Here is a 26,957-nt window from a genome sequence, read left to right as displayed (position 1 = left end):
GGTGGTTCATTGGTAGGCCTTTCGTATTTAGACTATAACTTATTATATAAAAAATACTCCATAGAGAAGTCCATTGGGCTTGATATAAGGATACAAGCTCGAAAACCTTATTTATAGAAGATTGACTTCCCTTCCGCCAGCGTAACATCGTGCGGTTGATCCTCTTGGCCATGCATATAGACTGATAACATTAGTAGAAAGCATGACTGATAATCTTAAGGTTGTGTCCAGAATTTGTCGCCACCGAGCGAAAACTCTTCCCGGCGGATGGCCCACATGGGCGAATGAACCCGGCATACGGGAAAGAAAAAAGAAAAAAGAAAAGGCTCGAGCTCGACTATCTAGAATAAAAGAAAGCAATCGCTTCAATTGCTTACCCCCCAAAATTCGTTTTCTGTTACATAAACTCCCCAGATCTGGCAGAGGTGTAGGGCTTGACACCGTCGCGAGCTTCTCCACACCGGAAAAAGAGCCTGCCCATCGGCAACTGTTGGCCTATAGATCTCGCAAAGTGGAGAACGCTGCACGCTCTTCGTAGCTCTCATCAGATCCTTCCCTCTCCTCTACCCGTCACCCCGTCTGCGTCTTCCAGCAATGGCCCAAGACAGTGCTCCCTGGACAGAAAAGGGAAAGATGGACTCCGAAGTCCCTGTGCAAGTAGCGCAGAACCCTGTCGACACCTACGATGTCGACTATGAGAAGCATGGCGCCCAGCGCGAGGCGAACCCGCTGCCAGAGCTGAAGCGGAAGCTGAAGAGCAGACACTTGCAGATGATTGCCATTGGTGGGTGTGCCATGTTGCATCAGCGCAGAGAATTCTTCCATACTGACAATTTGTGAAGGTGGCACGATAGGAACTGGTCTTTTCATCGGTAGCGGTACCGCCATTGCCCACGCAGGCCCCGTGGGCGCTCTCATCGCGTACATGTTCGTCGGAACTATCGTCTACTCCGTTATGACTGCCCTCGGAGAGATTGCGACATATATTCCGATCCCTGGCGCGTTCACCTCGTATGCTGCGCGTCTGATTGACCCGAGTCTGGGTTTTGCCATGGGCTGGATCTATTGGTTTTCTTGGGCGTCGACTTTCGCGTTGGAGTTGACTGCAACTGGCTTGATCATTCAATATTGGGATAGTAACATACAAATCGCCATTTTCATCGCTGTCTTTTGGGTGGTGATTATCATTTTCAACATGATGCCCGTTGGTTTCTATGGTGAGATGGAGTTCTGGTTTGCGAGTATCAAGGTTATCACCGTGATTGGCTTTATGATTTTTGCCATCTGTGTGGACGCCGGTGTTGGTGAAAAGGGATATATCGGTTTCCGGTACTGGGTGAACCCCGGTCCGTTTGTCGCCTACACGATTGAGAACAATGACTCCCTCGCCAAGTTTGTTGGTTTCTGGTCTGTACTGATTCAGGCTGGATTCTCCTACCAGGGAACTGAACTGGTTGGAATTGCCGCTGGTGAGACCGAGAACCCACGCAAGACCGTCCCATCCGCCATTCGCAAAACCTTCTTCCGAATTGTCTTCTTCTTCATCCTGACAATCTTCTTTATCGGGATCATCGTGCCCTCCAACGACCCGAGCCTGTTGACGGCTAGTGAAGGCAGTGGTGCTAGTGCCCAGAATGCCAACGCCTCGCCGTTCGTCATTGCCGCCAACCGTGCTGGTGTTAAGGCTCTCCCAGGTATCATCAACGCCGTGCTTCTGACCGTGGTGCTGTCTGCAGCCAACTCCAACGTCTACAGTGGCAGTCGTATTCTAGTTGGCCTGGCACAGGAGGGCTTCGCCCCTCGTTGGTTCAAGAAGACCTCCAAAGGTGGTGTTCCTTACTGGAGTGTGCTCTTCACGGCAGCCTTTGGTCTGCTCGGATTTCTCAATGTCTCCGACTCCGGTGCTACCGTTTTCAACTGGTTGCTTCAGATCTCTGGTGTTGCTGGTTTCATCACCTGGTGTTCTCTGAATGCCTGCCACATTGCCTTCCAGCGGGCACTCGCAGCGCGCAACATCTCCCGTGATGTTCTGCCCTACAAGGCCATCTGGCAGCCCTGGTTCTCGTGGTATGGCCTGTTCTTCAACTGCCTGATCATCCTCACTCAGGGATTCATGTCCTTCATCCCTAAGTTCCAGGTTCAGGAGTTCTTCATCAACTACCTTAGTTTGATCCTGTTCGTGGTGTTGTATCTCGGACACAAGCTCATATTCCGCTCTGCCTTTGTCAAGCCCATCGAGGCCGATCTGGACACAGGTCGTACCACTGCTGACAATGAGACGTGGGAGACTGTTGAGCCGACGACGTGGTACGGAAAGGCCTGGCGGTGGATCAGTGGGTAATTAGAGGTGTATATTTGCATATTTGGGGGCGTTGGCATTGTACAGCACATATTTATTATATTACATAGTTATCTAGTTAGATATTCACACATACATATGTTCAATGTATATCAATCCTCGATCTCGGTCCACGTGAAACACATGTGAGGGCTAGGCAGATGACGTTGTGCATGTGTCAGCAGACGCCCGTTTTCAGTTCACTAGCGCGGTACCTGATTCACTATGGGGTTTGCCACCCGTTGACAAGTACCCGCAAGGAGCCGAGGTCCCTTTTTGCCCCAGCTCGGCTCATGATGGCTTCAATGGAGTTTTATCCAAAAAGGTCGGCCGCTCCGGTCTGTTGAGACTCCAGTTTCTTTTCCCCACACTCTTTCCCCCCTTATTCTGCGGATCTCTCGGAGGCCTTGTTCTTTTTTTTCTCTCTCTCTTAGATTCTGGTTTGTCTCCCTGTTTACTTTTTTGCTTAGTCTGTGAGCAATTATCTTGACAAGATCTGTCCAGGTCGGCACCATGTTCTTCTCACAACCACCTCACCTCGCGAAGGCCGAGGAGCTCAAGCAGGAACCCCCCAAGGGTACAGCTTACTCCGTTCCTATCCCCGGCACCGAACAGCCTGGCCGTAGTCGGGTATACCGAGCATGGAATGCGCAAAAGGAATTGTTGATCACACTGGATCCCCAGGTATGAAGAACAGCCGATAAGGCCGAGGTATCCATTACTGACCACTTACAGGTCACCACTGCCCATGACATGTTCGAGTCGACCGCCATCCGCCAGCCCAAGAACCACTGCCTCGGATGGCGCCCGTTTAACCGCACAACCAAGACCTATGATGAATACTCATGGCTCACATATGAGACTGTGCAAAAGAGACGTGCCGCATTTGGTGCTGGTCTGGTGGAGTTGCACCACAAGCACAACTGCCATCGTCCCGGGCAGTACGGTGTCGGTCTCTGGTCTCAGAACCGTCCCGAGTGGCAGATCACTGGTGAGTTTACCCAATAGCTCGGGAGCCCGGTACAATAGACTAACCCGAGACATATAGATCTGGCTTGCATTTCTCAATCCCTCTACTCCGTCTCAATCTACGATGTCTTGGCCCCAGACGCTACCGAATATATTATCAATCACGCCGAGTTGAACTGTGTTGTTACCTCTCTGCCTCATATTCCGACCCTGCTCAAGCTCAAGTCTTCCCTCCCCAACTTGAAGATTATCGTCAGTCTGGACCCGCTGGATGGTGGAGAGGAGAATGGACACTCCAAGCGTGCGCTTCTTGAGTCTATGGCCGCTGGTATGGACCTCGCAATTTACTCCATGGATCAGGTTGAGGAGATTGGCGCGGCCTCAAAGCGCGGATACAACCCTCCCTCTGCAGATGACATCGTTACTATCAACTACACCTCTGGCACAACCGGCCCCCCCAAGGGTGTGGTTCTGACGCACCGTAGCGCAGTGTCTGCCACATCCTGTGGTCTGGCCTTTATTGGCCAGTCTCGAGGTGACACAATGTGCTCTTACCTCCCATTGGCCCATATCTATGCCCGTCTCGCAGAGCACACTGCTCTCTGGGGTGGTGCTCGAATTGGTTACTTCCATGGAAACATCCTGGAGCTAGTTGACGACCTGAAATTGCTCAAGCCCACCGGCTTCATGTCTGTTCCTCGTCTATACAGCCGGTTCGGTACTGCTATCCGTGCCGCGACAGTGGAGCAGCCCGGTTTCAAGGGTGCTCTGTCGCGACACATCGTGGCAGCCAAGACTGCCAATCTGAAGAACCCCGATCCTTCCAAGGCGACTAATAAGCACGCCTTGTACGACCGCATCTGGGCCAAGAAGGTGGCTGCCGCTCTTGGTCTGGAGCGAACCAGATACATGGTTTCTGGCTCCGCACCTCTGGACCCAACCCTGCACAACTTCCTGCGCATCGCCACCGGTACCGATGTTATCCAGGGCTACGGACTGACCGAATCCTACGCCATGGCCACCGCCCAGTCCCCGGAGGACTTGTCATCCGGGAACTGTGGTCGTCTTGCACCTAGCATGGAGGCATGTCTGGTCTCCCTGCCCGACATGGAATACTCCGTGGACGACAAGCCCTTCCCTCGCGGTGAGCTCCTGCTCCGCGGCCACAACAACTTCCGTGAATACTACAAGAACGAGGAAGAAACCTCCAAGGCCGTGACTGAGGATGGTTGGTTCCGCACCGGTGATGTCTGCACAATCGACGAGAGGGGCCGCTTCATCATCATCGACCGCCGCAAGAACGTCCTCAAGCTCGCCCAGGGCGAGTATATCTCCCCCGAGCGTCTGGAGGGTGTCATCCTCTCAGAGCTCGGCTATATTGGTCAGGCCTACGTCCACGGCGACAGCATGCAGACCTTCCTGGTCGGTATCTTGGGTGTCTCCCCTGACATGTTTGCGCCATATGTCAGCAAGGTCCTAGGCAAGAACATTGCCCCGACCGACCTTGAAGCAATCAAGGAGACTCTAGACGATGACAAGGTCCGTCGCGCCGTCCTCCGTGATCTCGAGCGTATGGCCAAGAAGCACAAGTTCGCTGGATATGAGCGTGTCCGCAATGTCTCTCTCAAGCTGGAGCCGTTCACCGTTGAGAACAACCTGCTCACCCCAACGTATGTTCCGTTCCATTCACATTACCTAGCTCACCTGATGTTCACTGTACTAACGCCCTGTACCCCTTAGTCTCAAGCTCAAGCGTCCTCCCGCTGTCAAGCTCTACCGCACACTCCTGGACCAGCTGTACGCCCAGGCTCTGGAGGAAGAATCCGCTCCCCGGGCTAAGCTGTAGCGGTCTGCATTCATTTCTATCCATTATGTTTATGCCCTGCCGTATGTTTATCTTGGCATTGTTCTTCTTTCCAGCTTGTTCTAGGGATTGTACATAGAAGCTGTGCATGAATTGTAGTATATTAGCTATTGTTGTATACTCACGTGTTTCGTAGTCAATTTAAGGGACTTGACCTCGGTCTTGGGCTTTTATAGGGGTTTTACAGCAAGGCTGCCTGTACATTGTAGCATAGTATGGTGGAAGACAGGCCCTTTCCTTGTCCTCGTATTTTGTCCTCGCGCTAATCTTCTCTTTGCCCTCTGTGATCCCTCCTTTCGGTCCCCATTGTCTTCCTTCCTTTACGGTATCGAGTTGTAGATCTACAGCACATTAACATTCTAAAAGTAGTTGTTCTTAGGGTGGCTGGTGCTATTCATACATCAGGTTCATCTAGCCCTAACTTGTACAAACTTGCTGTCGATCAACCGAGGGCTTTTTGGCCACCGTACTCGAGAGGGAGGAATAGTAATTCAATCTATATGAGTTGTAGGAGCCCAAAAAAAAGATATGACAAGAGTGGGATTCGAACCCACGCCCCTTTCGAGACACGGAGATAGTTATGAAACCATCGGGATCAGGTTGACCTGAACCGTGCGCCTTAGACCAACTCGGCCATCTTGCCGGTTTGATGAAGTAAGCCATCAGTCTTGACTACATGAGCCAGTGCTGGATATTAAGGCGCCCTTGTTGATTTGTGCTATTGTTTGGAACTGGAGTATGCACTTATTACGTACTATCATTGTAATTATCCTGCTAACTTAATGCTATGGTTATAAGAGAACAACTTTTTGTTTGTGCGTAGCATAACTTATATATATCAGCCTTGCTACAATCTCAATCACATTGTCCCTATAGCCAATATTATGCCAAAAATACGATAGTGTGATTCGGAAATAACGCCTGTCATGTACTAAGCTTGTGTCATTGACATGAAATACTCGTTCCAGCCTGTCCTGGGGCAATAACATCGACGCAAAGATGCAGTCAAAAGAAACAACCATGGGCTAAGACAATTTCAGTCAGTTCTTCACGTATCAAATGTAAGAAAGCAAGTTTCCAAGAACCACCTCAGTCTTTGGTGGAACCTGCACGTAAGAGGAATAGTATACAGACAGACATATACAGACAGAGAACCAAATGTACGAAGTAAAAAAGGATATATCAAAGATCATGTTTATTGTTTCCATGCAAAACAACCAGCGTCCGACTATGGTATGCGACCCAAACCCCCAAGAATGTAGTCGCAGGACGCCGAAGACGATAAAAGACGACGACAGGGGAATAGAAAATAAAAGAGAGAAGACCAAAAGAGAAAACAAACCTCCTAGCAAAACAATACCGTAAGAAAAAACGAAACCATACTCCGAATAATCTGCACCGCTCATTCCTCATTATCATACCTGGAACGATTGAATCACCGCTCCATCGTACCGCACCAGTAATCCAGACGCAAGTCAGTCAGATTGCGCGCCGGGAGGCCCCATGTGCGCGCAAGCCAGAGCGCCAAACCACCAACAACCCCAACACTACCAGCAATCTGGACGAGCACCCAGCTCCGCCGACCGAGGCCATCAATCCAGTCCACTACGCCCAGTGGGTCATGCGGGCTGAGAGTAGCAACATGGTATACCGGCGAACCAGAATGTGCTCGCATGACATGAAGCCCGTTTGAGTGTTTTTCACCTACCGGGATATGCAAGCCACAAAAGCCAGGTGTTTGAGATAAAGGTACGAGCGAGCCGTCCACGACGCACTCGCTCAACCGCTCGGTTAGCCAGACAGCGCGTTCACCCCGCGCTAGCGAGGAATAGCGATCACGTTCGTTCTGTAGACTGCGCTGTAGGTCCGTTGCCCATTGCGCCAGCCGAACCTGTGCGATCCGCTCTTCGTTTCGAGTGTGGTCTGCCAGACGGGCCATGGCATAGCTGGGTGGGGAGGAAGAAGATGAAGTCATGGATGGTCCCGAGGGATGGCCGGCCCCACTGGGGTTGGGACCCGGCTGCGCTTTGGGCATCGGCATTGCGGGCGGTACCGAAAAAAAGTCGGCACGTTGGATGAGTTTCTTTGCAGCGGAATGGCGCATCCATGCTAGGTTATCTCGATCGAACATTTTCTGCACTAGAGCGTCTAGTTCTGAGGGTACGAGGGGTTGGACGTAGTCCGGGTTCATTAGGGTGCTGGCGTCCATTGTTTCTGTGTCGACGGTTTTCTCCGACGACACTGCATATGGTGGTTGGGAATCTAGCCCGTCTAGTCCGCCCGGCGGATCTCCGAACAGAAAGGGCTTAATCCCTGCCTCACAGGCTTGTTCGTGGAACTGTACTTTCAGTGCGGTGATTTGTTCGGCGGAAAGTGTGTCCGATTTGGAAACCACTGGAATCACATTGCTCAGTTCGCAGAGCTTGCGAATGCACTCCACATCTGTCGATAAAGTATCTGGAGACAATATCAGCATGGACAGCATAGGACTGGAGATTCAGGAGACCTACCATTAGAAATCAAATAGAGGATGGCATCCACCTGGGATCCGCCATTGCCGGCAAGTAAGTTTTGGAAATCCACACCGGAATCATTGAGAGCAGAGGTAGCACGAAGCAACTGTTGTCGCAAATATTGGACAACAGCGTCGGTCTGTCCCGCGCGGCTCAATGACGTAGCCGGTGTATCGACAAAGCAAATGTTTCTCTCCAACACGATTTCCCCGATGCTTTTCCGGCGTCGAAGCACGCGCGAATCTTCCAAATCCGACCACCACGAAGGATAAGGTTTCGTGCTCGCATAAATCTCGGAGGTGGTAACCAGCGTACCCCGAGACCGGGGCCGAGGTGGTCTACGTCGTTCTAGCGAGGTTACCGATGGAATGGTGTCGACATGTACGATATCGTCACAAGTCTGAACAATCGACTTGATCAAAGAAGTTTTTCCTGAGCCTATTCAAGACCATTAGTGGCATTCACAAATGATATTAAAATGTGAAACTTACCAGGGGAACCAGCCAGAAGAAGCTTGAATCGACCCATGGCCTTTCCTCGCTCGGTGAACGGCCGTCGACTGGGCATTTTGATACTTGGCATGATAAGCTGGGACGCCCCACCTGGGAGCGGACGTGACGATCCAAATTCCTCCTCATCTCCAGACCCGATAGCCTGACTGTTGATTTCATCAGTAATTGAAATATCATCAAGAGGTCGTAGAGATTGGTTGGAAATCGATTTCGGGCTGCTAGGCAGCGACGACGGATCATCGGGGTTGCCCAGGTCGAGCGGAGTCAAAGGCCGAGATACTGCATGAGACAGAGGCGATGTCTGTTCAGGAGAGTCTAGGGTTTCTGGATCCAACGGTCTCAAGGTTGACCGACGTCGTGTCAGGTGCGATTCTAAATCATCGGTGGCATGCTTCAGGCTGTCTGCGGGGAGATCGTGGGGAGAGCCGGCGAACTCGGTCTGACATAATGTCTCGTCTAGGCTTTGCACCCCGTACATATTGTCTTTGGCATCCTGGCTATCTTGGCCCTCTGTCGAGATGCTGGATTCCAGATCCGAGACATGCGGGCTGCGGGACAGGAAGAAGGTCGCGGGGGTCGCCGTGCGGGGGTCGAGGGATGGAGATGTGTCAACGGAGCGCCTGCGAGAGAAAGGTTTTGGAACAGGTCTCATCATGAAGGCATTTCTCTAGAGATCAAGGCCCAAGTAGTTTCAAGGGATGAACGAATAGGTCCATGCGAATGATCATGTCATGTGTAGGTAAGCATCACGGGGTGATAACGAGACCCCGCTCTGCCTCAGGCGCCAACGTGTGCCTGAATCGGCTGATTGGGATCAGCCCGTAAGACTTTGCGCTTACGCATGCATATCTTATGATCCAGGGATATTGTCTAGGCTTCTATAGTCCAGAGTCCCATGTAACTTATGTCTTATTCCACTATACATGTATAGGATCTCAGACGCATGCCCCGATATTTCTCCGGTCTCCGAGTCTATCTCCATTGTGGGATTTGGGGGGGTTGATCCCAGAAAGGAAAGTAACGGTTAAATCAAAGCGTAGAAGAACAGTACCTTTTAATCTGCACCGGCTACAGAACCAGGCGCAACTAGCGCCATAAACAAGGAAGAAAGGCTAAGCACATAGTGGCAAGCCGGTGATTGGAACCAAAGTTGCATAGTACCGTGTCCGCCCGATTTCACGGGAAAAAGGTTTGATCTCCACCAGGCACTTTCTGGTTCCAACTTCCGGGATTTGAGATCCCCCTCGGTCTTGTGCCTCTCTCTTATTCTAGGCGTCTTCTTGAGGGCCATCTTCTACAGGGCCATCTTCTACAAACGTTACCTTCTTTACATATCTGTTCTCCGATTGGCCCCTCATCCATTGAAGTTGCCTACCTCTTCACCTGTCCTACCCACATGGAACAGCCAGCCATGTCGTGGCCAGAGCAACTCCATGAGAACCCTCTAATGGCAACGCCTGAGGATGAGTTCTCCAACTTCCTCGAGTTCAATATGCCGTTTCCCGATATCGAAGGGCACGGACCAGCCAATCTGCAACATTCCCAGCAACATTCCCTACCGACGACCACCTCCCCAGAGTCTGAGATGGGCTACTCCCAATCGCATGCCGTACAGTACCCAGGCAAGATAGATGGCCTAGCCATGGATTTCAGTCATGATCCCACTCAGTCGCACGCAAATTCTGTCAATCAGATGGCCTACTCGACCCCCGGTATGACAGCGGGTTACTGCGCGCAAGAACCCTCGCCCGTATCGCAACCACCCGCGCACCAACATTACATGCAGGGCCAGACGATGATCCCTCCCACTCCGAACAGTATCGAAATGCATGGCAATGCCGCCCGCTACTCGCAGCGGGTGGATGGAACACCCGAGATCTATGATAGATATGGGCGTATCAATGAAGAGCAGGTAAGTCAAGACGTCCACCCGATCCACCCGATGGATTCCCAACTAACAAATTAGGCTCTTTACACCCCTCTCGTATCACCAGCCATGACACCCCTGGAAAACCAATTTCGACTTCCCGAATACACTATACCCGGCGAATACTTCACACCACTCACCTCTCCTGCTCTAGAGGCCCAAAATGCCGAATCCAACAGCTACCAATTCCACGCAAGACAGGTGTCGGACGTGGGCTTCGTTCCCACGACTGCAGAAGTGAATCACCTTCCCGGAACCTCGGCTCCGCCCTCTCCCAGCATCATTCGGAAGCCCAATAACCGCCGACGCCCATCAACGACCACTACCCGGCTTAACAATGCACGGAAGGTCAAGCAGTCGCCCAATATCCTGGCACAGCGGAAACGCAGCACACTGGCGACAAATTCAGAGGAGTTCTACAACAGCCTTACTCAAGAGTTAAATTCCACGAAGCCGCGGAACCAGGATATCCGCTCTCTCCAGATTAGCAGCAATGAAGGCTCCGGTCAAGATTCGGTCTCTCCTGAGCCATTATCAGAACCGTTGATGCCACCCCCTGCTCTTCCTCATCCCCGGGCGTCCCCAGCCATTGCTCCCCATGTTCCTTCACCTGGCCTTGCTGCGACTCCCTCGCTTTTGATGCGCCTCCAGCGGAATTCGCACGCCCAGAGCGCTTCGAGTCCTTTCGGTCAAGCGCAGCTTGCGGAGTCTGAGGTTCCTGATGAGCTGATGGAGGATATTTCCCTGCCGGAGGCGGCCACATCTACGCAACTGCGTCCCAAGATCAATCGAATTGAGACTGCTATAAGAACTCCATCGCTATCCACGAATGGAACGTCAGCCTTGGAGCCTTCGTCTGCTTCGCTTGCTCCCAGCCCGTGTACGACTGCAATGCCATCTCCCAGTGGGCCGGTCCCTCGGAAAGAGCCTTCCAGAGCCTCGTCTCGGAAACGACCCAGTCTGAGCTCCACACACGCTAGCCCGCAGCTGCGCCCCAAGATCAGCCCCAGTATCCAGCCTCTCGTGAAAGGCAGCGAGGGTAAGCTTATGCCACGTGATATTGACGAACCTTATGCTAACTATGTTCAGGCATGTCCCACGATGCTCTTTACCTAGCATCGAAGTCAAATTACCAGCACATTCTTGATGGTACCCTCCCCTCGGGTGTTTCCTACCCTGAGGCTTTGGCAGAGAACCTTAGTTCCAAGCGCACGAATCACAAGCTTGCCGAGCAGGGTCGCCGGAATCGGATCAACAGTGCCCTCAAGGAGATCGAGCTCCTCATCCCGAAGGACTTTATCGACGCGCGGAATGCCAAGGAGACCGCAGAATCTGGCAATAAGCCTACCGACAAGGAGAAAGAAAAGGAAAAGGCCAATCAGACCATCAGCAAGGCCACTGCTGTGGAGATGGCTATCGATTACATCAAGGCACTGAAAATGACATTGGACGCAACCAGTGCCAAATTGGCAGTGGCCGAGGCCAAACTATCCGGGAACTCCGAAGATGCGGCTGCAGTTGGAGGATCAACAGCCAAGGAGGCTGGTGCAAGTGGATCTAAGTGATCTGTGATCTGCGTGAACAGACTGTATTCTTCTAATAAGACCCAAATTTTCTGCTCGCCTCATGGCAAGCAATACGGGATGGAAACAAGGGTAAACCCTATCTATTCCCTTAAATTGTTCTCATTTCTATGATCTACGATCTATTTGTGTTATTTGATCTGATAGCGTTGGAGTTGAACTATGGAGGTACTTTGCTTTGCTATATTTAGTTTCTTGTATACCATTAGACAGACAGTGAATGTTACTTTTGCGTGGATGGGTCAGATAGTACTTTCCTCATTCATGCCATCAATGGGTCGTGCCTTCGTCAATGGTGCACCCACGTGCTATATAAAAGCTTCTCATTTCCCTCCTCCCCGTTCTCATTCTTCTTCCACTATCCCCCATCTCTTTTCCTTTCCCAGGTTCTAGATGGGGGTTTATAGTCCACCCTTCCTCCATCTGATGGACATCAGAACTTGCTAATGGTTCTGATTCTTCGGCAAAGAAGCCTTTGCTTTTCGTTTGTACGTCTCCGAAAGTGGTCTCCTTTTCTCGTGGTTTTCATGGTCGTTTTCTTGATCCTTTTTTAAACCGTATCTCAGATGCACCCAGAGTGATTGAAAAGGAATCCTCAGAACATGTCTTACTCCATGGGTGTGGACCTGGCTTTGCGCAACGGGATAGTACTTACGTCTTACCCTGAAACTGATTTAGTGAGAGCACTAACGATGTTAGGCCGGACAGCACATGTTCCAGATAGCCTACAAGAGCTTGAACAGGGCACCGATATGTGGTATTTGATTGCCAAGCAGAGCTCTTCTATTCTGTTTCATTGGATATCACATTGACCTTTGTCGTGCTCTCTTTCGTTGAACATGGATTCTAGACTTCTTGTTCTCAACCACAATAAAACATTACGTCCATGTGCTCTTTGCACTTTGTGCTCAGGTGTATGGAAGCGTGATCTCTTGTGGTCCTCTGGGAAATCCGAGGAACACTGTTGGACCCTCCATTCTTTGTGAAACTGTCCGACACTTTCGCCTACGAAGTCGTCAAAGACTGCGTTCTTTGTGGATTCGGCTCACGGCAACCAACAATCGAAGTATATGGTTTATTTGGATCCTCAAGTTCGTCAGAGAATGACTTAGGGCCGCCTTTCGGCCCAGGTCCCCAGAGGAGATACCAGACAATGATGTATCAGACAATGAGCTGGAACAGTTGCAGGTGAAGGAATTAGGTATAGCCTGTCGATTGATGAAACTTGTGATTGTGGTGTTGCTCTTTGGCTTTCATGACTCTTGAGTGCCTGTTATAGCTAGATTGTATATCGGTTGCGTGTTAGTGGGATGAAGATATTTAAGCACGAGACTTTGATCTGTTGCCGGACTGAGCACTTAAGCTACCGATTAAGTATACCTCGTCATGCAAATATAATTTACTGCAATAGAACGTCTTGAAATGGTCAATGCTAGATACAATGCACGGTTGAAAAGATAACTGATATCTCCATGGTAACATTATCTGTCGTTCGCAATAAGTAGGGTCTATTCACCCCGGACAGGCTTAAAATCTAGCCCAGCCTTCGGAAGACGCTTGATATTTGATTTTCTTGCCTGCTGATACCCGTGGTCTTAATCATTATAAGACTGGTCAGTTTCCTTCACTTTCTGGGGGTCCTATTTTACTTTGTCTTTTCAACGTTAGAATCCTGTTCGAAATTGCACCTTTTTTCTATACGATTATCCCTAGATAGGAACAGGAATCTATATCTCAACGGGTTACCATACAAGCTCGGAAAAGTTGGCCCCACGTCACACTACCAAGTCAGGTGTAATCCACATCACAATTGGGCGCATAGTTTAGTGGTATAACATCCGCTTTGCATGCGGAAGGTCCGGTGTTCGATCCACCGTCCGTCCATTCTTTTTTTTTTTCTGGTTTTTGGAACATTCTTTCTATAGAATTCGATTTTTTTTGAGGATTCAGTACGGGATAGATTTCTTTTTTAATAGTATGAAATGATGCAGCTATCATTCAACCGGGAAGTATCACTTGTTCTATGTATCAAGAGGCGGTGCCTTCGTGGTATACTATGCACCGCAACGGTCTGGCAGTATCTTTCTTAATTATGTCTATGCGAAATGACAGAGTATCACATCAAAAATCCCCGACATTGGTACGAGCAATACTGCCAGTCTGTTGTGGAAGACTTGCTGATCTACTTGCTACAGGGCCTGCTCCCTCATGTCCTAGGATGAGGATTCCGATTATTCGGATGTGCAGATTGATGGAACAGCTAGCTACAGGGTGATTCACAAGCAACTGGAAATAGGAGCACCGACGGTTCTCCCATGGGAATTTATTTCAGATACCGACATCGAGAATTGGTTCATGATGCTAGCTGTGATATACCAGGAAGGACTTCGGTCTCGTTTACCGAAGCAGACCAACAGAGCGGAGTGCGGGTGATTTGTTTTGTATGTTTGAGCCTCTACAAGTCAGGCGCTGAGGTTCAATGCTTTTGACGCAAACATGGCGAAGGAATCAAGTCTGTAAGAAATACATGCACTGCATTCCATGGCAAACTATCATATCCATGGATGTAATGACAGGACAAGAGACAAAGGCTGAACTACGACATCTCAGATCTAAGATGATCAAAAAGGGAAATTGAGAAATAGTAAATTCTCATTGTAGAACACATAAATAATAAAGAAAAAAAAAACATCACATAGGGTCATATCCCGTTTCCCGTTTCCCGTAAGACTTTAAAAATTAGCAAGAGCAAAGAAGACCACGATCGAAAGTAAAGTTCAGAAATCTAGTCAACCTCCTCCATGGTGCTCTCGCCGGTAGCTTCAGCGGGAGCAGCAGCCTCGGTGGCGGCCTCGGCGGGAGCGGCATCCTCTTCGATGTTCAGGCCCAGGGAGACGAGCTTGTGGATACGCTCGGAGAAGCTGGCGGGCTCCTCGATAGTGAAGCCAGAGACCAACAGGGAGGTCTCGAAGAGCAGCTGGGTGATGGACTTGACGGTGCGGTCGTTCTCGCCGTCGGCCTCGACCTTCTTCTTGAGCTCCTTGATGATGGGGGACTTGGGGGAGATCTCGAAGGTCTTCTTGGAGGACATGTAGGAGGACATGGAGGTGTCACGGAGGGCCTGGGCCTTCATGATACGCTCCATGTTGGCGGACCAACCGAACTGGCCGGTACGGATGGCGCAGGGGGAGCCGACAAGCTTGTGGGAGACGACAACCTTCTCGACCTTGTCGCCGAGGACGTTCTTGAGGGCCTTGGCGAGGTCCTCAAACTCCTTCTCCTCGGCCTCACGCTCGGCCTTCTCCTCGTCGGTCTCCTCAAGCTCGAAGTCCTTGGTGATGTCGACGAGCTTCTTGCCGTCGTACTCCTTCAGCTGGGTGAAGGCGTACTCATCAATGGGGTCAACCAGGAACAGAACCTCAAAGTTCTTCTGCTTGAGGGTGTCCAAGAAGGGAGAGTTGGCAACAGCCTTGATGGACTCGCCAGTGATGTAGTACATGTTCTTCTGGTGCTCGGGCATGCGAGTGATGTAGTCGGCGAGGGAGGTGGCCTCATCACCGGACTTGGTGGACTGGTAGCGGAGGAGCTTGGCCAGAGTGGGACGGTTCTGGGCGTCCTCGTGGATACCGAGCTTGATGTTCTTGCTGAAGGCCTGGTAGAACTTGTCGAACTGCTCACGGTCCTCAGCAATCTCGGTGAAGAGCTCAAGGGTCTTCTTGACGATGTTCTTCTTGATGACCTTCATGATCTTGTTCTGCTGGAGGGTCTCACGAGACAGGTTGAGGGGCAGGTCCTCGGAGTCGACGACACCCTTGACGAAGCTGAGCCACTCGGGGATGAGGTCGGTGGCATCGTCGGTGATGAAGACACGACGAACGTAGAGCTTGATGTTGTTCTTGGTCTTCTTGGTCTCGAAGAGGTCGAAGGGAGCGCGCTTGGGGACGAAGAGGATGGCGCGGAACTCGAGCTGACCCTCGACGGAGAAGTGCTTGACACCGAGGTGGTCCTCCCAGTCGTTGGAGAGCGACTTGTAGAAGGCGGCGTACTCCTCGGTGGTGATGTCGGTGGGGTTGCGAGTCCAGATGGGCTTGGTCTTGTTAAGCTCCTCCTCCTCGATCTTGGACTCCTTGACGGTCTTGGTCTTCTTCTCCTTCTTCTCCTCATCCTCGTCGACCTCCTCGACCTTGGGCTTCTTCTCCTCGTCCTCCTCCTTGGTCTCCTCAGCCTCCTCGTCGGGGACCTCGGTCTCGGTCTCCTTCAGGACGTGAAGGTAGATGGGGTAGGAGATGAACTCGGAGTGCTTGCGGACGACCTCCTTGATGCGGGCCTCGTTGAGGTAGTCCAGCTGCTCATCCTTCAGGTGGAGGACGATCTTGGAACCGCGGCCGAGCTGCTCGCCCTCGGTGTCCTGCTTCAGGGTGAAGGTACCACCGGCGGCAGACTCCCAGATGTACTGCTCGTCATCGTTGTGCTTGGACACGACGGTGACACGGTCAGCGACGAGGTAGGCAGAGTAGAAACCAACACCAAACTGGCCGATCATGGAGATGTCAGCACCAGCGGAGAGGGCCTCCATGAACTGCTTGGTACCGGAGCGGGCAATTGTACCAAGGTTGTTGATCAGGTCCTAAGAGACGAATATTAGTCATTGAGATCGGAAGTCATCGAAGTGGCAAAATACTTACAGCCTTGGTCATACCAATACCAGTATCACGGATGGTGAGGGTCTTGTTCTCCAAGTCGGGGATAAGGTCGATGCGCAGATCCTTGCACGAATCGAGCTTGGAGGGGTCGGAGAGAGCCTCATAGCGGATCTTGTCGAGAGCATCGGAGGCGTTGGAAATCAACTCACGAAGGAAGATTTCCTTGTTGGAGTAGACGGTGTTAATGATCAGCGAGAGCAGCTGAGAGATCTCAGCCTGGAACTCGAAGGTCTCAGACATGATGGCGGTGTGACTGGAAAAGTGAATCGATCAGAAAAGAGAAGATAGAGAGATGGAAATGGAGAGATGAAAGAGATGAAGAGCGAGGAATTGGAGAGAAGGCGAATATGAGAGATGTAGAGAGAGAGTCAGGCTTACAAGAAAAAGGAACTGAATTAAAAAGGAGCTCTGGGGGGAGAAACCAAAGCAGAGTTGAAGAAAGTAGAAGAGGCGGGACCGTCGTTTTGTGTTTCCCAAAAATTCTCTGGGTGGGATTCTACGATGATCCAGCAACTTCCACCGGTCGGTCAGGCAACCTGATGCCCCTGCAGGTCGATATGTCTATATAGATATTCTAGAGGATTCTGGGGAATTGTGTACTATTTTCAGTTCATTTCATTATTCTATGATACATTCGTTGCTTTTACTTGAAGCTGTCTGTACTTTTGTGGCCTGAGGCACCCCGCTCTAGAATCTTCCCCATATCAAGGTCCTCTGTCTAGTCAATCCCTGTCGTATTTGATACTCCATACAATGTTCCAGAATTCCTCATTTACAAAAAAATAGAAACATAGCCAAAAAAAGGAGATACAAGAAAGACCGGAAAAGCGCACCACCGTTGAAACCTGAAGTTTGCTATGCTAGTGAAACAGAAATGCGATATAACGGGAAAGAGATCATGGCATGGGAGGAGGAAATATGTTGATCGTCAAGTCGAAGAGAAGACCGATCCAGGGATAAAGAAAAAAAAGTAAAAAAGGCCAAGTTAAAACAAAAAGTGCCCAGAGGAGGCAGGGAAAGAAACGTAACTTTTCCAGCCTACCCGGACCAACCGCTAATATGCACTGTGACGGGAAGAAAAGGGGGGAGGCAATAGTCACATAACATGTCATTAGAAGAGACAGGGCAAAAGAAAAAAAAATAAGGGATCAAAATGGGAGTAATACAGATACTGGAAGATCGTCCGCCGAAGAGAAGTCATTGGTATGACTATATCGACGTATGAAGGAGAACAGAGAGGATCGTCGGGATCGTGTAGTTATTTAAGCAGCCTGAGCCTGGCTACGGCCCTTGGCGGCAACGTTGCCGCTGCCACCGCGGCCACGGGGAGCGAAACCTCCACGGCCGTCGCGCTGGAAGCCACCACGGCCCTGGCTGCCGGCACGGTCACCACGACCACGGCCGGAGCCACGGCCAGCGGGGAAGCTGTTACCGCCGAAGGCGTTGCCACGGGGGCGGCGCTCCTCAACGAGGATCTGCTCGCTGCCAATCTGGTGGGGGTTGGCGGCAACAGCAGCAGCGTAGCCAGAGGCCTGCTCGAACTCAACGAAAGCGCAGTTCTACATGAATTAGTATATATCAACAAGATGCAATTGAAAGACTGTACGAACCTTGGGGCGGCTGACGTCGAAGTACTTCAGCTTGCCGAAACGGGCCAGAGTCTGCTTAAGCAGGCTGGCGTCGACCTTCTCGTTGACATTCTTGATATAAGCAAGGGTGGTCTGCTCCTCGCCAGCACGGGGCTGGGACTTCTTGTGGTCATGGCCAGCGGTTTGCCATCCCGCATCAGTGGAGCCAGTCTCCTGGGGACGGGCAGCCTCGGGGGCGGGGGAAGCAGCAGCGGGCTGAGCAGCGGGAGCCTGAGCAGCGGGAGCGGCAGCCTTGGGAGCAGCCGGAGCAGCCGGGGCCGCCGCGGCGGCAGCCGCAGCAGCAGCCTTGGCGGGGCCCTTGCCAGCGAGTGCGATGCTGGCCCAAGTCTTGGGAACAGCAGGGGTGGGGGCAGTGTCCTTCTCGGGAACCTCTTTCTCCTCGGGAATGGGAGAAGGCTCAGGAGTGGCAGGCTTCTCATCGTTTACGACCTCAGCTTCGACGGCCGGAGCGGGAGCGGGAGCGGGGGTCTCCTCAACAGCCGGGATACCGTTGGTCTGAGGGGCAGGCTCTCCGAGCTGCTCAACCTCTCCGTTGGCCTCAGCCTCCTCAAGCTTCTCATCAACCTTGGTGGCAGCCACTTCGTCGGTCACCTGGGTCTCCTCAACGGGAGCCTCGACGGCCTTGGGGGTCTCGGTAGCAGGCGCAGCCGGGGTGGGGGGCTCAGCAGCGATCTCCTCCTCTTCATCAACCATGTAACGGAAGATGTCGTTGAGAACATAGTAACCATTGGGCTGCTCAGCGAGAACAAAGGTCTGCACGAACTTGCGGGAGGGCTCGGACTTGTTGGAGATCTCGCCAATAACGGAGACCAGGATGTTGTCGAAAGAGGCCTGAGAGTCGACGTTCAGGACGCGCACCTTGCACTCCTGGAAGTCCAGCTGCTTAATCTTATCGTTGATAGCCTAGTGAGAGGTATATGTTAGAGACATTCGCATCGATGGATAGATTCAACCCACCTTGGTGCCGACAGTGACGGGAACGGACTCGGCCTCAGTGCCGAAGACCAACTGAGATCGCCGGGAGTAGAAGAGGTGCAGCTTGTCGGGGTTGCGGCTCATGGTGGTATAGTACTGCTCGACGAAGTACCAGCCCACCTCATCCTTGGAGATCTCATTCTTCTGCTGGTCGGTGGGAGTGACAGTGGTAGGAGTGGAGGACTGGGCAGGCTGGAAGCTTGCCGCAGTGTTCATGGTAACAGAGGCGTGGTTGAAGGAGTCGGGGTAGCCATGGGCAGGGTAGTTGCCATTGATGGGAACCTGGGTCATGTCGGCCATAGCGTCGGATTGAGGGGTTTTGTCTTTGGGAAATGAGATAAAAAGTAATCGAGCGCGACGGAGATGATGGCCACTGTAAGAGCCGAAAGCTTTCTAGAAAGGGCGAAAGCGATAAGAAAGCGTAAAAGATCTAAATATGAAGCAGTTTTGATTTCCCTCGCTTCACTGGATGCGCATTAGTCTTTTCACATCCTGGGCCGAAGTGGACATGGGGATCAAACTCACAATGCGATATTGATCTAGCACCAATGCACGCAATTTAAGAGATTCGAAAGAAAGGCAGAAAGAGCCGAGGCAAGGAAAAACGGAGGGATCTTAAGAATGCGGAAAGCGAAGTATAACTGCGATGAGAATCCGGGAAGACTCTTGTGTGTGGCGGATAGATGGGGGATCTGAGGCCGATTGGAGATGGAAATGAAAAGAATCAAGAGAAAGATCTCGGAGATAGGACGGAGATGGAGAAGTCGGAGGGAGAATGGAAGTAAAAGAGATGGAATGAAGCTGTGGAAATTCGCCTTCGAAGAAAAAGCGACTTCCTTCTTGACTCCGTGCGGGTTTCGCGTGGGCTTGGCAAGACACCGCCCGGCAGAATTGTGTCCAGATCAGGCTTAGTATATAGAGCTTAACGTTAGCAATCGAAGAGTTAACTTGTTTGCTTTATTATATGATTAAAGAGATATAGGGCAGATGGATGGGTTCCACAGAGTTCACTGCTTGTGTGTTATGGACCTGTGGAGATAGTATCAGACCAAGAGACTGTAAGATAGTACATTAGGGGAAGGCTATTGGTTATATTCATGGCAAATCTAAACAGTAGACCCTAGGAACACTGACCATTATCAAGCATAGATCAGAAAAACGCTGTAGAAAAGTAAACATGTGATTTTTGTAACAACTCAAGACAAGTGAAAGTCATCTAACAAGACAGACCACATCCACAATTGACAATCAATGAAAGAAACAATGCGAATCTCAAGTCAAAACGCCGCGAACTGGTCCTAAAAAAAGAAAGGGGGTATGATAAGACGTTAAAGGGTGCTCGACTGTAAAAACGACAACAATCATGAGAGCCGTGTCGACAGAGGCTCGGATGGAGGATGTAGACCCCCAAAACCAGGGGAAAAAAAGAGAGAAAAAGAATGATCGGAGACAAATCACACAGAGTAGTCGCAAAACAACATTGCAAGTGTACCTCCGGGTTGGCAGATAGGATTGAAATCAGGGAGAATCAGCTGCCGCAGCGTCCTTCTCGGAGAGAGGCTTGCGCATGACAGCGTCCTGGCCAGTCATTCTCCGGCCGAGAGCACGCTCGACCTTAGCGCCGAGAGCGAGCTTGTTCAAGTTGTCTGATTTCTCCTCGGTGGGCACGAAGCGCTGCTGGGTGAGGGGCTTGTTCTCGAGGCGCTCGAAGCCATCGTGGAGTTGGGTGATGTCGGCGATTCTGGGGTCACCGCTGGGAAGGCTGCCAGTTGTGCGATCGGAAGCAGCCAGCGAGGGGTTTCCGCTGATGGTGGAGAAGCGCTTTGAGTTTCGGTTCTGCGGGAGGGTTAGACTTGCGAGAAATGTCGAATGCCCTGCGCCGGGGAGGGGTAAAGGGGCAGAGGGTGGTAGAGGGTGGAAGAGGGCACCTACCGACTGGGACATGATGGGGCGCTCTGAATCAAGAGACTGCTGACGAGCCATTTTGAATACAGTAGATGTAAAGGGGATGCGCCGGGAGATAGACACAGGTCGGGGTATGGGAGACTAAATGTGATGCCTGTGCAGAAAAGACCGGTTAGCGTATTCTAAGCGGAGACAATTCTTCAGCAAGGGGGGCCCATACGAAACTGCAGGGGTCGCAAAAGTCCGGGGCGAAAGAAGCTGAAAGTTGGGAGAAGTTCAGGCGCAAAGGATCTCTTCACTTGGTCTATGCGAGCAACACAACTCAGGAGACAAGGCCAAACGGGGTGGGTCGTGTTAAAAACTTGGTGGGGAATTGTCAGTAAAGGGGGTCGGCGGATGGATGGGAGTTGGTGGCTTAAAGGATCGACGGTATGAAACTCAAGTCTCGGACATTCAACTCCCCTCAATGTGATATCATGAGCTTCTTGCCACATTGCCACGTGCGATCCACGCGAGCTCATCTCGGCACTGTAGCTTGGATTAATACATTCTAAGACATTCTCCGTCAATTTATGGTAATATTACTTATTGGAATACTCTGATAACTTATGATGTATTCCCTGTGCAAATGCATTCCAGCAAGGAACACTTGCGCGTAGCATCTGATATGTACATGTAAACAAATGCCGAGTTGCTGCACCCCTTTCACACCATTACACCAAAAGTACTGTATTGAAATCATACGAGTGCCGGGCTCTCCAAAGATCATGGCCCGTCTTACGTTATAAGTCATCCCAATAAGAGAGTGGAAGTGTACGATCTGCCTTGTATGCTACATGCAAGCATCTGTCCAAGCTATTCAAGCAACCCAAGTATATAGAGACCCGAAGTGGAGTTGACCGTTACTGACGATTTCGTACCAGAATGGTACATGTCGAGATACGTGACTACCAAGGGTAGCTTTAATATTTGGACAGTTAGTGACACTGCCAGAAAAGAACATCCTGCTTTTGGTGAAAGAAACAAACAGAGCCAGAAGGATGTTCAATTGCATAAGTTGCTCATGAGGCTCGTCGACTTTAGTGATTTGCTCTAATCAGGTGGGCGGTGTAAAAGCTATGTAATATACGGACCACCCTGCCTCACTCCGCGTAGATTCTGCCGGATCTAAATTACACTCGATTGTGCAAAGCTCACCTCACACTGTCAATCTTTAAGCACCAGTCAAATCCCCAGCTGGAGACAGAAAACGACCGCAGCCATGCCTAAGCACAAATCTTTCCTCAAGGAGGCAAAGTCGAAGAAGAAGTCTACCTCGAAGCAGGTATGTTATGTTATGACATCCGCTCAAAACACAGTTCAATCATGATCTCATACATCGATATAGGCGCCAGTGACAGCCGACGATTATCTTGCTGGTGAGTCCAACAACAGCCCCAACGAAACAATCCACGGACGATACCCATGGTAAATCCGAACAGCGCTAACCAAATTCCAGCGGGCGTCGACCTAGAAGAAGCCGGCGAGAAATGGCGGGCCGGCGACGCAGCCAAATCCATGCGGTTTTTCATGCGAGCTATCACAAATTACGACGAAGGTCTCCAGAAACATCCCGGGACATTCGATCTAGCCTATAACAAGTATGTGAACTGGAATGTGTTACCTGCATTTCTGTCCAAACTATCTCTATACAATGATCCGAATCCGCATGGCTGATACTCCATCTAGAGCCCGAGTGCAATACGAAATCACCCAACATCCCAAGCTAGCAACACAACTCCCAGCGCCGCAGGGGGAGATTCTGCAGGTGGCACTGCAGTCGCACCGGGAGGCGCTAGTTCTGGAACAGGACAATGCTGACGTGTTGTTCAATTCAGGCCAGGTGCTGACGAGTCTGGCGGAGTCGATGTCTAACTCTAAGCACCCCGGCGATGAGCAGCTGATGCAGGCTGGCACGTATTTGCAAGAGGCTATTGAGTTGTTCCAGCGGTGTTTGATGGTGCAGGAGATGAAGTATACCGAGATGCAGGAGGAGATTGAGGCGATGGAGTCTGGGGTTATGCCGCCCCAGGCGCCGGAGCCTGTGGAACAGACGCCGACACAACCGCAACTGCAGGCTGAGGCTGCGGGCGAAGATCCGGAGCAAGAACAGGAGCAGTGGGTGGCAATTGTTCAGCCCGTTACGAAGAATACCCTGGTTGATACTGCCGTGGCGCAGTTGGAGACTTTGACCACGTTGTGCAACTTGTTGACATTCAACCCGGGTGCTGGTGGTGTTGGCTGGGTGCAGGAGTATTCGTCTGAGCTGGTGGAGTCGCGGCTCCCTGCTTATGCCGAGGGCTCGGACAGACAGTACGAGGCAGGCTTGGCTCGGGCCAAGTTCGTTTGTGCGTTGAACGAGCTGTTATACCGTGGCGGGCACACAGATATTCAAACATACCAGCAGGAGGTTGGGCAGGTGTTTGGGCCGGATCTGGATGTCTCCGCTGACCCTGAAGGACTATGCGATAAAGCGGATGCGCTTACATCACTCAATGCGGCGCTTAACGACATACCCCCGTCCGAGGATGATGAGGAATTCGAGAACGCGGTGGCTGTCCGTTGGAAATCGCTTTCTACAGCATTGGAGTCGTTGACGGCTGCATCCAAACACCCGGATGCTGACAATCTGCCCAAGATCCACATTGGACGGGGAGACGTGGAGATGCACCGCTGGCGACTGGGCCGCGCGCCTTGGAACCATGCCATGGCGAAACATAATGGTGCCATGCTCCTGCGCAACGCGCAAACATACTACCGCGGTGCAGCCGCATTAGCCCGCCGTGACGGAGCCGCCGAGGAAGAACGGGACGGATCATGCAAGGAAGCAATTGCCGCAGCACTGGAAGGCCAAAACACCAAGCTGGAACAGCTTAAAACAACCGTCCTCCAACAAGTGGTCGCCGTGGCACAGGATATGGTGGAAGACGGAATGGTCGACGGAAGGGAACTGAGCGCGCTGATCTCATGAAATGACTGAAATCACATCGGACACACACATAAGCCCTCACAGACCCTCATGAGCATTCACCTCTTCATCCATCTGAACCGCATCCCGGCGAAGATGATGTTCCTTGCTGAACTGCGTGGCAGCCGAAGCAGCACCCTCAATATCAGAAACAACAGAACCCAGGTGCGCCAACAATTGTTCGATTTCCTGTCTCTGCGACTGAACAGTCTGTGCCAGCTGCGCGTTCTCCACATGCGTAACCTCAAGCCTGTCATTCAGGGTCGATTGCGCTTCCTGCAGATACGGCGTGAGGTGTGCCTTGTACAGATCTTCCGCGCCGAGGGTATGTGGGCTGTAAAATAAGAAAAAGTCAGAAACAAACCAAATCAAATAAAATCAACCCGTATCATCCGAGCCAAAGAGATTTCGTCAACGTACACTGTTCTCTCAGAATGCCCATTCTCCTCTTCCTGCTCCCTCCTTACCCTAGCCTCGCCAACCAACCGATCCAATTCATTAAGATGTGGCACGACCTCCCGCTCAGCAATAATCTCCTCAAACTCAGCCTTCGCGCTCTCCTCCAGCTTCGCGTTTAATTGTCGCCAGACACTCTCTAAACTGGCAGGGACATGGCGCGCCGGGGTAGGGAAGCAACTTGCGAAATTCGCATAAGAGTTTGCGCGGAGTGTGCGCGCCAGGGCTTGGTCGAAGACTTGGTGTAGACGTGAAGCGCGTGGGCCGGGTGTTTGGGGAATCGGGGCTGGCGGGGGAGGGGAGGGTGATGCTGCGGGTAGTTGTTGGGTGTTTGGTTCGGATTCGGTCATAGTGGGTGATTGTGAAAGTTGAATTATGCCGAGGAGTAGGAAATTGTAGTGTAAGGTTGCCTCCTTTGGGCAGGTTGAGAGGATGCGTAGAGGGTTGTTGATGATCAGGAATTCGGTGATTGTTCGATTGACTTGGATTCAACGCGACGCGACTGTCACGTGGTTTATGGAGTGGTTGGCCATTTTTAAACAATTCCTCAATAAAATTTGGCTGAAATTCAACTAAACTCGTAAGTAAGGCGGAAAAATGGATATAGAGTACATCAAGTCATAAAAATATGGTATGTCGCAAAGAATCGAGATAATCGACTGATGCCGGCCAGCCCTAAGTAGTTGAATACAAGCCCAACCAACTTCCACATCAATTGTGCATATGATCTTCCCCCAATATGTCAGGAACCTTCGAACTCCCTGAGCCTTTTCGTAGATGACCATTTCCTATCTTTGCCTCTAAGCAAGATATATGGCATAAACCTGCTTGGGTACGGATATCCTGCCAAAGCAATTTGAACGCAGGCCATGAAATCGAGACGTATATAAGACTATTCCAAAAGCCTTGAAGTGGGAGGACAAAAGCACCGACAAAATTGAGACCGAAGGAGACACTGTCTGGGTGAGCCAGGGAGTAGGCTCTGTTTATAGTAGATGGGACCTGGAGTTGAGTGATTAGCATAAAAGAAACTAAGTAAACACTGAGTCCATAAGTAAAAAGACCTGTAATAAAAGTATAACATACCCAAGTCACGAGCAAGGCAATAAAGAACAACATGGCATACTTGGTATACGCCCAAGCAGCCGAACTAGCCTCAGTAGCAATGGACCTCGGCTGCGAAACAGAATCCAAATCTGCCCGCCCAGTCCTAGCATGACCATCTTTCTGAAGTGGACAAGTAGTAGGTCTCGAGCTATGCTCCAAACCAAGTGGCGCATCTCCAGAACTGCCAGCCTGAATGGTAACAGAGTATGGCTTGAACGAAGCGGACGGAAGTCCGCGTGGACCACCACTCGATGGAGACCGCTGCTCAGGTATGTAGCAGGCAATCTCCCTGGTAACCTGAATACCAGCCAGTGTAGCAAAGGGCGATATAGACGGTACCAAGTCAGTATCGAAGGGATCGATGCCGCCGAGGTTTCGAAGCTGGCGTCGTTTCTGATAGATTACTGATCCTGCCCGGAGGTAGATGGCGAATGTTAGTGAGATGACGAACCAGACTGGTCCGTAGAAGAGGGCTATGCGGAGGAAGTCCCATGGGATTGCGATCCAGCACCATAGCTGTGAGGTGGGTTAGTCTATACTCAAGTTTCAAATAGAGTAGTTAGATATCTCATACGATTGCAGAGCCATAGATCCGACCTCGAGCTTGGGTTTTGACGAAGAAGTATGCAAAAGCCGGGATGAAAGGTATCCCATAGCAAAACAGGACATATTTCCATTCGAGCTGACGGAGTTGCTCGGAGTTATATTTGTGGAAGAACGTTAGGTAGACGTTGCATGCCATCGCAAAGGTCCACAGGGCGTCGGCGGGCATAAACCTACACAAGGATCAAATCAGCGATGATCGGGAAGGAAGACAGGGAAAGAGAAAGACAAACAAATACTGACCACTGAATTAAGAAGCCCTGGAACTGACATAGCGCACTATCAACCCCTATATGAATCCCATCCTGCGCTATGATGGCGGCTACATTGGCCATGATATTACCCCATGACGCATAAAACACCAGGCGATTAATGGGCTTACGGAAAGATGTCGACCAGATGAATGTGGTGACTATCACAAACGTGCCGATCAGGGAAACAGTCGAGCAGACACGTTCTGTGGCTGAGATCGCCCACATTTGCTGTTCTGAAAGCCCCATGGTGTATCATGGTATATAGAGCACGTAGCCGAGAGGAGGGGTCTTCACCCCAGGGGATGATCTTATTAGGATACGGACCGAAGGATGAGAGGAAGGAGAGAAGATCAGATCCTCGTGACCGAGAGGGTATGTCGTAGATCTACCTACAGTTGAGCTTACGGCCCGAGTCGAGGGCATAGCTTGTTTATCGTCCGCACAGGGATTCGGAATGAATGCTAATTGAGGGAGGTCCGATTGGTATGTTTGATTTGGCTATCAGGGACGTCTTTTAAATGGGTTCACCGTCTCAAACACACCGCATGGAGTCAGGTTGTGGACGAGGCGTGCTAGTGAGAAGACGTGGGCC

General features: G+C 51.1%; 9 protein-coding genes across 9 annotated transcripts; 4 read left to right on the top strand and 5 right to left on the bottom strand.

Annotated features, from left to right (window-relative positions):
* Nucleotides 1-594: 594 nt before the first annotated feature.
* PENARI_c002G04555 (putative arginine transporter) lies at nt 595-2,341 on the top strand (the record flags this gene model as incomplete). Its single annotated transcript, XM_022627447.1, has 2 exons — nt 595-784; nt 843-2,341. 2 exons carry the CDS (start codon nt 595-597, stop codon nt 2,339-2,341), a joined length of 1,689 nt encoding a protein of 562 aa, XP_022492670.1.
* Nucleotides 2,342-2,851: 510 nt separating this feature from the next.
* Nucleotides 2,852-5,153, top strand: PENARI_c002G06766 (putative AMP-binding enzyme; the record flags this gene model as incomplete). The annotated part of the gene is made up of 4 exons (XM_022627586.1): nt 2,852-3,022; nt 3,074-3,329; nt 3,387-4,977; nt 5,048-5,153. The coding sequence occupies 4 exons, from the start codon at nt 2,852-2,854 to the stop codon at nt 5,151-5,153; spliced, it is 2,124 nt and encodes a 707-aa protein (XP_022492703.1).
* Nucleotides 5,154-6,606: 1,453 nt separating this feature from the next.
* PENARI_c002G12395 (uncharacterized protein) lies at nt 6,607-8,848 on the bottom strand (the record flags this gene model as incomplete). Its single annotated transcript, XM_022627988.1, has 3 exons — nt 6,607-7,628; nt 7,682-8,122; nt 8,176-8,848. The coding sequence occupies 3 exons, from the start codon at nt 8,846-8,848 to the stop codon at nt 6,607-6,609; spliced, it is 2,136 nt and encodes a 711-aa protein (XP_022492529.1).
* A 759-nt stretch (nt 8,849-9,607) lies between these two features.
* PENARI_c002G06317 (phosphate-sensing transcription factor PHO4) lies at nt 9,608-11,688 on the top strand (the record flags this gene model as incomplete). Its single annotated transcript, XM_022627568.1, has 3 exons — nt 9,608-10,108; nt 10,163-11,162; nt 11,213-11,688. 3 exons carry the CDS (start codon nt 9,608-9,610, stop codon nt 11,686-11,688), a joined length of 1,977 nt encoding a protein of 658 aa, XP_022492352.1.
* A 2,803-nt stretch (nt 11,689-14,491) lies between these two features.
* hsp90 (chaperone Hsp90) lies at nt 14,492-16,649 on the bottom strand (the record flags this gene model as incomplete). The annotated part of the gene is made up of 2 exons (XM_022627361.1): nt 14,492-16,333; nt 16,392-16,649. The coding sequence occupies 2 exons, from the start codon at nt 16,647-16,649 to the stop codon at nt 14,492-14,494; spliced, it is 2,100 nt and encodes a 699-aa protein (XP_022492787.1).
* A 1,022-nt stretch (nt 16,650-17,671) lies between these two features.
* Nucleotides 17,672-19,333, bottom strand: PENARI_c002G10668 (NTF2 and RRM domain protein; the record flags this gene model as incomplete). Its single annotated transcript, XM_022627863.1, has 3 exons — nt 17,672-17,968; nt 18,020-18,961; nt 19,016-19,333. The coding sequence occupies 3 exons, from the start codon at nt 19,331-19,333 to the stop codon at nt 17,672-17,674; spliced, it is 1,557 nt and encodes a 518-aa protein (XP_022492294.1).
* A 1,218-nt stretch (nt 19,334-20,551) lies between these two features.
* Nucleotides 20,552-21,016, bottom strand: PENARI_c002G08516 (uncharacterized protein; the record flags this gene model as incomplete). Its single annotated transcript, XM_022627727.1, has 2 exons — nt 20,552-20,869; nt 20,966-21,016. The coding sequence occupies 2 exons, from the start codon at nt 21,014-21,016 to the stop codon at nt 20,552-20,554; spliced, it is 369 nt and encodes a 122-aa protein (XP_022492714.1).
* A 1,183-nt stretch (nt 21,017-22,199) lies between these two features.
* Nucleotides 22,200-23,948, top strand: PENARI_c002G08556 (uncharacterized protein; the record flags this gene model as incomplete). The annotated part of the gene is made up of 4 exons (XM_022627731.1): nt 22,200-22,262; nt 22,326-22,356; nt 22,437-22,578; nt 22,667-23,948. 4 exons carry the CDS (start codon nt 22,200-22,202, stop codon nt 23,946-23,948), a joined length of 1,518 nt encoding a protein of 505 aa, XP_022492772.1.
* Nucleotides 23,949-23,984: 36 nt separating this feature from the next.
* Nucleotides 23,985-26,611, bottom strand: PENARI_c002G03147 (uncharacterized protein; the record flags this gene model as incomplete). The annotated part of the gene is made up of 6 exons (XM_022627344.1): nt 23,985-24,279; nt 24,366-24,882; nt 25,226-25,403; nt 25,488-26,024; nt 26,083-26,284; nt 26,355-26,611. The coding sequence occupies 6 exons, from the start codon at nt 26,609-26,611 to the stop codon at nt 23,985-23,987; spliced, it is 1,986 nt and encodes a 661-aa protein (XP_022493009.1).
* Nucleotides 26,612-26,957: the final 346 nt, after the last annotated feature.

This window comes from Penicillium arizonense, assembly GCF_001773325.1.
Source record: "Penicillium arizonense strain CBS 141311 chromosome Unknown PENARI_contig002, whole genome shotgun sequence".
NCBI classification, from domain to species: Eukaryota; Fungi; Ascomycota; class Eurotiomycetes; order Eurotiales; family Aspergillaceae; genus Penicillium; species Penicillium arizonense.
The sequence above is the reverse complement of the archived record's forward strand: the minus strand, read 5'-3'. Positions and strand labels throughout refer to the sequence as shown.